The 12105-nt window shown below is 34.5% G+C and overlaps 1 protein-coding gene across 1 annotated transcript in view; it reads left to right on the forward strand.

The window, feature by feature from the left end:
- LOC129227007 (hatching enzyme 1.2-like) overlaps positions 1–12105 on the forward strand; it is a 52783-nt gene that overhangs the window by 21899 nt on the left and 18779 nt on the right. The window contains exons 6-9 of the mRNA XM_054861637.1: positions 2590–2636; positions 5964–6051; positions 8928–9048; positions 9844–10022. Coding sequence (XP_054717612.1) covers positions 2590–2636; positions 5964–6051; positions 8928–9048; positions 9844–10022 — 435 coding nt within the window. The remainder of the gene's footprint in view (positions 1–2589; positions 2637–5963; positions 6052–8927; positions 9049–9843; positions 10023–12105) is intronic.

Here is a 12105-nt window from a genome sequence, read left to right on the forward strand (position 1 = left end):
AAGGAACAGTAAACGCTCAGCTGTATATTGGCCTTTTGGAGGAGAAATTGCTTCCTACTATCCGGGATCATTTTACTTCAGTTCCAAACGTCATTTTCCAGGATGATTCTGCTCCGTGTCATAGGGCAAAACTAGTAAGTAACAATTTAAAAACCTTTATCCTGCCATTAGACTTAAATTGATATGGGGTTAAGTAATTTTTTTTTCTCTAAACTCACACTCAGATTCAGAAATGGAAAAATGAGCATGGGGTCAGCAGTTTGCCTTGGCCCGGAAACAGCCCCGATCTACGTAAACAATTATCGGATTCCTGCTGTTAAATGTTTATTTCATAAGTTTTGCAGAATTTCACATACATTCATCGTTAATCGGTCGAGGGTGATGCAATTTTTTTTTATCAGTACCGTACATCCCTTTGCTTCTCACTGCCCCATATGTAGTATTTCTGTCTCGGTTCCTCTCTCCTTCCCACAAACTTTTGAGGGAATTTATAAATGTTCTGCATTTCAGTTATTGAATTCACGTTATTCTTTTAACAGTTTGTTTTTAAAAATTCAACTTTTTCATTCAACAAAAATGTTATCAATGTTTAATGTGTTTTGTTTTTTCAAAACATGCTTTAAATTTTGTTTTTAAAAAAATTGATGATTAACGCAATCTTAATATAATTTTACAATGGGGTTGTTTCCTTTAGTGAAAAGTAGTAATTTTAGTCACTGAAATTGATAGAATAAGCAAAAAAAAAATAAATAAATAAATAAAAACAGACCCAGAAAATATTTTTATTTTCCCAACAGTTGTTTTTTAATTTAATTTTTTTAATGTCCGATTTTCCAAACAAGGCGTGGTCTTGATGACGTCACAAATGATGCATTTTTGCGCATCTTTCTTCCGCGTTTCCACGTTATGATAATCAAGAAGCGAATTAAAATTGCGCTCTACGCTTGCTATCAACCATATCGTTGCCAATACGCGTGAGTAAAGATGCGAATTAAATATTTTGGACCGTGAATGGCAACACTGAATGGCATTTCATCATTTGTGATGTCATCGGCAAGAAATGTAAATAATAAAAGCGCACCGATTAAAGTAATTTTTTAAAAATATTAAACTTAAACAAATTATTTAAAAAATGGTCAGATCCCATGTTTTTGAGCATGTTCTTTCAGAAAAAAATACTTTTAAACTTTCGGAAACGACCCCATTGTATACTACCGTTGGCAGGAAAAGGGTAATAACTGCAAATCTTTCATTTTGCATTTTTTTCTTTTTACATTTCTGTTATCTATTGTATACATTAACTTTAGTGTTCAAGCTTTACTTGGTTTAGGTCGAAAACAAAAACGCCTAATTTCTACACATCCCTATTGTTAGTATTGAATCCAAAACGCTTTTCTTCAAATGTCTCGAAAACTCATTTCTGCAGATAATGCCGTTTACCTGCCCACGGCAATATATGACCATATAGGGGAATGCGGGGCAAAGTGGAATTCTTAAGATGGCTTAGCTTTTTCAAAATGAACAAGTTGGAAATTTATTTTGAAAATTACAGTAGGGGAACGTGGGGCAAAGTGGAATGTTTAAGATCACTTACATTTTTCAATATAAACAAATAGGAGTTTTGTTCTAAAATTAACGATTTATAAAGAAGGAACAATATGATTTATAATAAAACTTGCTGTGAATCATTTTCTGTTTTTGGCAGAAACTTCACCTCCAAAAAAAGGGTAAAAAATTCTCACTTCTTTTTTTAAAGGGGCAAAGTGAAAAATGAAATTTTTTTTCGAATGAAATATTTTTTATTTGATTATCAAACATATTTTTGATCAAATGAATGAGTTAAAAAAAGAATGAATGAATAAATAAAAAGAAAGGGGAAAAATAAACATATAAAGAATAAATAAATTAATTAATAAGGTAAACTACCGATTATCCGTAGAATAGGGTGGCACGGTAACCGCGGATAAGCGAAAGCCGTGGATAATCCGAACAATAGGTAAAAACAATATTACTGTATACAATAGCTAAAAACTATGAATAAAACTCAAACATACATTTAAGTTATAGGTAAAAACATAGCTACATTACATCTACTAACATTGAATGTGAAAAAGTATAAGCATTTAAAGCTAAAAACGACCAGTAACACAATCATAATTTAAAAAATTATTTAATGACCATTAAAAAATTAATAAAATAAATTGTGAAAAGACCCGCAGATAAGCCGAGCCGCGGATAATCCGACCGCTGATAATCGGGAGTTTACTGTATACAAGAAAAAACAAGTGAGTGAATAAAGTAGGGTGTGAATTTATAAGAAAATAAGCGAATGAATGAATAAATAAGGGAATAATTAAATGAATGAATGCAGATCAAATAGATAATTGATAAACACGCTACTGATTTCATAAAGTATTGAATAAGTAAATAAAATGAGCTATTTCATTTTGCCCCGTCCAGCCTAAATAATTTAAGCAGAATTTAAAGGAAATTTTACCGCTAAGAGCATTCTTACTTGCTTTATAATTAATGTAAGCACGTAACACCGTATTAATATCGCTGATTCTTTTTCTAATTTATTATTTGTAGAGCTTCCATTGGGAGACGTTTTAGTCCGCAAAAATCAGCTAGAAGAAGTAAGTTTTCGTATCAATAAAGTTTATTTTGTGAATTGCATTGTTCTTTGTTAGTTTTTGCTATTCATATTGAAATGAAAGCTCGTTACTGCACCAAAGACAACAGTTTACTTTCTCTTTACGAGGTGATCCACATCAGTTCCGTGGGACGTTGCTGGTAAGCTAATATTAAATTTAGCTACCACTGAGAAGGTAATCTCAGCTTTTATGAGAGGTCAACGACCTCCAGATTTCTCATAGCTATTCCCGACGAATCATCATTTAAAAACATAAAACTACAGTCTCTGGTTGCCGTAACGAAGTTTTTGGTGCTTTCTGGCAGATCTGCCTTGCTCGGGCTAAGGGTGGTAACTCTTACCTGGAAACCACACGTTAGTGTAATAATGAATCTTTTTAAAAATAAGTAGCAAGCGAAAGATCATTTTAAAACATGTTTCTGAACGTATAATTTATTTGACCTTGTGAGATGGAGGCCGGCGGGGAACTAGCATGATCAATTTCTCGTCAAAACTTTTAATTTGCCGCTTTACTTAAAAAACTGGCAGAGTTTAAGCTCCCCCCCCCCCTTTTTTTTATAACTGGTAGACGAGAAAAAATAATTTTTACGTCAAAAATATGCATCGAGATGTTCTTTCGTTTGTTACCTATTTGAAAATTTTTCATTGTTGCATTATTCATGTGGTTGGTTCCCTGGTTCGTTTAAAAACAGTTTAACTTTACTTAACTGTTTCAGATAAACATTGACAACTAACTCATTTCCGTCAAAACTGTATTTTAAATAAGAAAAATTATTACATGTCAGAGAAGTATTAGACATATAATTTATGGCTGGAAAAAAAAACAACTTAATACCCTTTGTTACTTATATTATAACCGATGCAATCTTGATAACTAACTACAGTAAATTTATCAGCAGAGAAATTTTTATCTCAGTCGAATTAACTCCAAGTGCTTAAAATTTTGAGTTATCAGGCTGAAACATTGTTGATACTACAAGCTAACAATAAACAGCTTGTTGAACTAGTGTTGCCATATTGGAGGAAATTTCCTTATTTTGGAGAAATTTTGTGCTATCCGGGGAAAATTTTGGGGAAAAGGGTTTTGTGGGGAATTCTTTGGGGAAAATATTTTTCCTGAGGAAAACATGAGGGAAAAAAAATTTATTTTTCATCTAAGCTTTTGTAAAATAGCTGAATTTTCAATGAAATACAGTCTTTTAAATCACTTTTTAAACTATTTAGTGTTAAAAAGTTTCAATAGACATCCAATGTTGTTCAACAGTTGAACAACATCCAGACACTGCAGTTACTCTTCTTAGAGCACTTAAGTCTGGATTAACAGAGGTGGAGAAAGAATAACTCTTATAGAAGCTCAGGTTATCTCCATACTCAGTAGCGTACATGGACTTCGGTGCCCCCCGCCCCCCACAAAATTTATAAGTGCCCCCTCCCCGATAATTTTTTTAAATTAAATTTTGACATCGTGACATTTTTTCAAGGGCTGCGGGGTCGGAGTTGGTGTCAACGAGTCGGATTCGGACTGATTTTGGGGTAAAGGAGTCAAAGGTTTAAAATTTCATGAGTTGGAGTCGGAGTCGAAGGGTCAAAACTTCTCGGAATTGGATCGGTCATTTTACATCCGACTCCGCAGTCCTGATTTTTTCAGAACGTGCGCCCTCGTATTTCTTAGGCCCCCTCCCCAAGCTGCGGGGACTGCTATGTACGCTTCTGCTCATAGGCTAGGTCCATGAATGACTTACTCTACTAGCGTTCTAAACCTGACCCTTAAAATGACCTGTAAAATAGTACTATGACAAAAAAATTGAGATTTACCAGTTGTTTCACCTTGATTGATATTTGATTTTTATATCGTACATATTAAATTTCTTCCATTTTAATGCATTTTCTGTGTGCATGGATAAAGCTCAGTTGTGACTGACGCTACACAAGAAGGAAGTGACACATTGTATTAAGTACAAAAACTCCTGTCTTTTCCTTTATTTAGTTTTAAAAAAAAAGATTTTTTAGGTGGTTGTGACTTTTAATGATAGTACTTTAATTTTGTATTGCTACTAGATTAATGAGATATGTAATTAGTTTATAACATGACATTTTATATGTGACTCACAATACGTGACCAATTTTACTCTCACTATAATTCCCCTAAAGATTTTTATTGACAAAAAAAAGAAAGAAAAACAAATTGTTCTTAATTTTACAGAAATATTAAAGTTAAATCGATTATTATATAAGTATTTTTAGATATAATGAATAGAAAGGTAAATCCATAATTCTGTGTTATGGTGTACTTTGGCATGCAATTATAGGTAACTAAAGTCTAGACGGATGTTCTCTAATAAGAAGAGTCAAACTACAGTCTCTGCGTGCTTTAACCATCTGTTTGTTACTTGATATACAGGGAGTTATCAAAATAATGGAAATACCTATGAATAAAAGTGACATTTTTGAATGTGCTTCGTAACTAATAAAGAATAAAGACCGATGTGTTTTTTTTTTTTTACAAACAGCAATGTACATTTTCTGGTAGTATATGGTGGCTTAATTATAATTCTGGAAGTCTTGGATTTTTTTTCAAGCACGTGAAATGTCGGACCTCTCAAATTTTAAAAGAGGCCACATTGTTGGAGCGCGTCTAGCTGGAGTAAGTGTAACTGAAACATCTTCACTTTTTGGTGCTTCTAGAGGTACAGTATCTAAAGTCATGGCAGCATACACACAGCGCGGTAAGACAAGCTCGGCAAAGCAAAATAGTACATAGTTACTGTCTGACCACGGATTGTATGGAAAGACAAACATCAGTTTTACAGCTGGAAACAGACAAATCTATTATTTTTTTACCGATGTCAGCTTTTGCAGAAGCAGAGTCTCATTCAAATGAGCGGAATACACGCATCAAATTTTTACTTTTCCACCTTATTCTCATAGATTCGTCTTATCTGGACATTTGAAAATTCCATGCAATCCGTGGTTGGACAGTAAAAGAAGCTGCAGTTAAAGAAATCGACGGTATTGAAGCGGATTGTAATGTCTAAAAAGCGAACTATAGAAGCAAAAGTGACCACAGAACTCAATCACCATCTGGATTCACCAGTGTGAGTGATTACAGTCAGAAGGCACTTTTATTAACAGAAAATTTACGGCAGAGTAGCGGTGCCCAACTCAGTTGTCACAGAGTGTTTCCGTTATTTTGATAACTACTTGTATATAGCTCCGGCTAATGTGCAATAACCTTCAGCTTACTGTTATCGCTAATCTTCATTTAATGTTGCACAAATTGTTAAAAACTATTTCTTTTTTGTTTTGCCAGGGCAGGGTTGTTATTAACTTCGATAAATATCCAGGTAGCAAATGGCCCAATGGTGTTGTGCCGTATCGTATAGCATCTGATGGTTATAGTAAGTATTACATAATTGTATATTTTACTTAGTTACTGTTCGACCACGGATTGTATGGAATTTTCAAACGTCCAGATAAGAAGAATCTATCTGAATGAGGGGGTAAAGTAAAAATTTGATGCCGGTATTCCGCTCATTTGAATGAGACTCTGCTTCTGCAAAAGCTGGCATCGCTAAAAAATAATAGATTCGTCCAATTCCGGCTGTAAAACGGATGTTTATCTTTCCATACAATCCGTGGTCAGACAGTATATGAACAGTATTGCTCTTTAAAGTAAGAAAAAACAACGTCAGAAAAGCACAAATTGCCGATTACAGCAGACACGTGTTTCGGCGTTACAGGGAACGCCTTTTCAATGCAAAAAGTAATGAGCTTATGGATGAAAAGACATCCGACAAAAGCCAAGAGCAGATAAGCATGCAGATTAAAAGATAATAAAAAAATTTTGAAAAAAAAAATAGAACCGACTTCAAAATTGCTCTAAAAAGTGAAAAATAATTTTATTCTTTAAACACCATCGATAATACTTTTCAACATAATTTTTGAAGTTTGCGCAAAAACGATCGATAAAACCATTCACAGCCATAACTCAACTACAAGTATAAATTTAACCACGTCCAGTTTCTTCACTACCACTTGCATTACGCATTGACGACAGCATATTTGAGTAACGATATAAATGTTTCGTTCCTAAGTTTGGATGATTTTTTGATAAAAATATGAACGAAGCATGGTTACAATGGATTTTACTTTTTGTTTTTGCGCCAACTTCAAAAATTATGTTTAAAAGTATTATCGATGGTGTTTAAAGAATAAAATTATTTTTCACTTTTTAGAGCAATTTTGAAGTCGGTTCTATTTTTTTTTTCAAAATTTTTTTATTTCATTCTTTTTAGTGTAAATGTAGATATTTCAGTAAAAGTAAGAAGTTACCTAGTAAGAAGTGCGGCTCTATATCACTATATTGCTTTAGAAAAGCCTTTATTCAAAATTATCATTACAATTACTATTAATGTTACAGTTACATGGCACCAAACTTTTATAACAATGAGTTTCATATTGTCGCGTAGGTGAAGATAGCGAAGACAATGTGAAAGCCAAATGAAGCGAATACTCGTTAGTCTCAACTCGAGATCTTAATTCAGAACCACGAATGAACGTTACATCTCCTTATATACAACTTGAAAAAGTGCTGGAACGTTCCGAACTTGAAAAGATACAGAAATTAATAGAACATTCGAGAAAATACGGAAAACAGTAGAAACGAAATTTTAGTAAAATTCACTTTGTCCAGGTCGGGATTTGAACCCAGGTTGCTCGTGTGGGAGACGAGAATTCTACCACTGAGCCACCGTTATCCACGGATGACAAGTGCGAACTTTGCTACAATATCATTTTAATCATTTAATAGGGAAATTTACTGTTTTTTGCCTATAACGTTTTTTCTAAAGAACAAATATGGTCAAACAAAGTAATGGGACCTAAGTTGAGCCATCCTCTATCCATTAAAAAAAGAATCATCAAAATCGGTTCACTAGGTGAGACGCTATGAGTGGACAAACAAAAAAAAAAAACATACATACGGTATGAACTGATAACCGCCTCCTTTTTGAAGTCGGTTAAAAATAGCGTATTAGCCAAACACCAACGAGAAAATTATAAACCGATAAGGAACCAATAGGAATGCAAGCAAAGTCCATGAGCTTTCTCTGAGGTACAGTAAACCCAGAAAGACAGAATTCATTGGACAAAGATTAACTTAAAATCAAGTTCAAAACCAAAAAATTTAAGCTTAAAAGTAGAATTTTAAAAGTAAAAGTCTTGAATTCACATTTTATATTAAACCGACCACGCATGCCACTACTCTTAAAATGCTTAATGTATACAGTAAAAATCTCAAAATTGGAGCTGTACTAAAAAATCTAGCTCTCATAGAAAAGAGGAAGTGAGGCTTCTGTATTATATTCAAACAGAAAACAGGCAACGGAAATAACAGAAAACGATTAACCATCAATTATCAATTTGCATCGAATTTCCAAAGTAAGAATTCAGTAAAAAAAAAATTCTTCATTTGATCATTCAATTTCTATATAACTGCAGCGATGTTTTTTATCACATTTTAAAAAAAAAGCTTTTAGTCATCTTACGGACACAATTTAGCATTTGGCATCGTTCAATTATTTTGTCAAATACTATGTTAGAAAAACTTGCCTCTTTCAATAACATTTGAATGAAATAATATGTTACCAAAATGTCATTAGTTGTTAAATATTAGAGCTATCTCGTCAATGTTCAAATGCATTTAATATAATCCAAATCAGTTTTGAATTTTTAATAATAATTCAAAAAATGCGTTTGTTCATTTTCACTTTATCTTAAATAGCAACATCTTCTCCTTCAATATTTTATGAGCTATCGGTTGGAGTAAGGCCCCTATATATACGAGGCGACGCATCTTCTTAAGATTAGCCATTTTGGATCGGAGCGCGTGTTTGAGTGGTTTTCTTTTCTGGCGAGTTATCGCGTTTGGTGATTGTTCACTGTGCGCAATTATTAGCGGCACGTGAATTGTTTATTAAATAAAATATTATTTTCGGCGAATTTGGCGAAATCTGAAACTTTGCTGTGGTAACCCAAGCAGCGCAACAATGAAAAATCCGATCCAAAATGGCTAAACTTAAGCTGATGCGTCGGCCTATCTATATAGTGGTTCTAGGTTGGAGATGTTTCGTTGTTGGACCGAACGAAAAACAATATTTTTCTTCGTGTATTTCAATGTAAAACACAAATGTGACAATAAATGAAGTTTTACATTCATACAACATCGTACTGTCAATATTTCAGGAGATGAAATCCGCTTTTTCTTTCATTTTAGCTGCCGAGCAGAGAAACACCATTCAAAACGCGATCAATGATTTCAATGCGAAGAACACAGGTGCAAGATTCGTACCACGGAGAAGGCAAAGAGATTATGTGATGATATTCAGCGGAGAAGGGTGAGACATTCTCTTTTTATTTTTAAGCAAGAAATATTTTCCTTCGTGTAAAACAAAATATCACAACAAAGATCCCCCTCCCCCTAAATTTATAACTCATCTACTCTTTCCTCTTCTCTAAAGCAAAATGTTTGTCTGGGTTTATGTGAGTCAGGAGCTCTGACCTGTTGGTCAGAAGAGAGCCCCTGTAGAGGACAGGCTGTCCTATCTGCCATTTTCGTCCCAATAGGGCCAGAAAAAGTTATTTAAAAAAGTTAAATTTTGCGATGTTTTTTAAACGAAACTTCTAACATCGTAGAGGTAAAAATTTTGTAGTTGAAAATCAAATAGAACAAATGCAAATATAGACTAAATACTTTGATCTAGGGTAAGGGTAACGTTTCTTTAATTGTGTTCCGCGGAATCCTGGAGTTATAAAGAGATTGATATCGACTGTAAAATGTTTATCTTTAATTCCGCATCCTAATCACTATTTCTTTTTTTTCTTAAAGACATGCTTCTTATTAGCTATTATAGAAAATCAAAAGTCATAATATAACGGGGGAAAGTTTCTTGCCCATTTTCATTCCATTCCATTAGTAGAAGCATATAATAATAATAATAATAATAATAATAATAATAATAATAATAATAATAATAATAAATTAAAAAAATAATAATAATAAATTTAAAAAAAAAAACAAGAAGTAGGGCTCTGTCACACTTCCTGATTGCGAAAAACATAATTTGAATTCAAGACGTCGAAATTCAAATGATTTTGTCTATTTTTTTTTTTTTTATTTCTTTGTACTGCAGGTGTTATGCAGTTTTGGGGAGGACGGGCAACCAGCAGCCTTTGTCCTTACAGAGCAACGGGTGCGTTTACAAAACCACCGTTCAGCACGAGATGATGCACGCCCTGGGATTCCACCACGAGCAGTGTCGCCCGGACAGAGACGACTCCGTGCGTGTGTTGTGGGACAACATTCCTCCAGGTACGGTTCGATCCATAGACTAATAATAAGAGTAGATCTAGCTTTCACAGACTTGCTGGTGAAAACATTGGTTCATGGATACATCATGTGACTAGTGGAAGGCTTGGCGAAACCTTTGGCAGCATGGTTGCTAGATGGCAACATTATCTATAGTTTCGCACTCGACATATATTTTAAGACGTAATGTGTTTTCATTATAATTTTTTCCAGGTGCAGAGATTGAACTGTTTTACTTTTAGTTATGCATTATTTTGACATTAATAATTAGTTTTTCATCACAGTTTTCAGTAACTTTTATTTCATTCGGAACTGCTACGTCAGCGTTGGCGTGAACGTAATGGCGTAAACGTTTTGCGTTAACGCAAAAATGTACTAATCGGTATCTTAAATTGAAATTGTAGGTAAAAATCTTACCGTTTGCCGATTCTTTTTGGGCATCTTTAATTGCTTAGAGAGTTATTGAAATTGGATAAAGAAAATGCACAATACTATCTAAACGAAAAACTCACTATATTAACAAAATATTTACAACCTAGAGTAACAAATTTACAAGTCGGACTCCATAAAACATCATTCTTCCGTGTTCCATCAATTCTATTTATTTTATTTCTCGCGATCGTTGATCGTCTGCTACGATCAACGGCCGCTGTTGCTAGGATATCCACCAGTCACATGGTTTGGTTTATGAGCAGCAAAAGGGTTGTCATAGCTCGGTTTATTCTTATTATTAGTCTATGGTTCGATCACTACACAGTAAATAAACATTGAAACGTTTCCGGAAAATATAATACAGTTGGCTCTCTGTTTAACGACGCTCTATGCAACGACTTTCTCTATTTAACGACGGCATTTCACGGCCCCAGATGGTCCACTTTAGTTTTAAAAGCATTCTATTTAAGGACGATTTCTACTTCAGGACGATATTTTGTGGTCCCTTGAAAGTCGTTAAAAAGAGAACCAACTGTACGTCCAACGGATGTGCCTGATTTCTGTCAGATACATAAAATCTGACCGCGAAGAGTTGACCCTTGGCTCCGCCTTGTTTCAGAATTGTCTATTTTCGTGAAGGGGCGATTGAAGAGGAAAGTTAGAACGAAATTTGCAAGTGTGTCATTGGTGCTAGAGTTTGAATGCGTCACCTTGGAAATTAAGAAATTAGCCAGAGGAGTAAAACAGTTTAATTTTGTGCGGTAAAAGCAAATGTTTTATTGGAGAGGTCACATCCTACGTAAGTAGGTGGGTCTTGGTTTTACTTCTTTCGTCAGCCATTGGTCAGAGATAACCACGCCTCCTACAATCAATTTCAATTGAAAATTGGCGAGAGTAGGGTTGCAATAAAGAATGCAAAGCTTGTCATTTTTAATTTTTCTCCAACTCAATGCAGTTATTGCTGGAACTTAAACCTTTCAGGTCCTTAATAATCACATAACAAAAATTTACTAGGAGGTTTTTTTTTTTTTGAGCAATCACGATTGCTTATAGCTTTCATTTGACTGTTTTTCACGTTCCTATCATTTTATTTTCCCACCGCCACCCTCTGCAGCATCACCGTCGACCGGGTCCTCATGATGCTACTCTTATAGCGAAAGTCATCTCCAAGTTGCATCCATGTCCTACACACACACGCACGTATAACACAACTACACACACACACACGCACACGAACACATACACCTACACACACACAAACACATACACCTACACACACACAAACACATACACACACCTACACATAAACACACACAAAAACATACACAGACACAACTACCCACACATTCATGCCTGCACACAGACACAAACACATATGCCTACACACATACACATACCCCGCCCCCACATTCATACACACAACTACCCACACACTTATGCAGCACATAGACACGCATGCCTACACACACATACACATACCCCCTACACACAAACACACATACCCCCCACACACAAACACACATGCCTACATACACACACTCGTGATTGCGAAAAAGATAATTTGAATTCAAGATGTCAAAGTTCAAATTAATTTTTTTTTTCTTATTGCCAAAATGTGGCACGCGTCCTTTCTTTCTTCTCTACCTATTTTAAG

Source organism: Uloborus diversus, chromosome 7 (assembly GCF_026930045.1).
Source record: "Uloborus diversus isolate 005 chromosome 7, Udiv.v.3.1, whole genome shotgun sequence".
Classification (NCBI taxonomy): Eukaryota; Metazoa; Arthropoda; class Arachnida; order Araneae; family Uloboridae; genus Uloborus; species Uloborus diversus.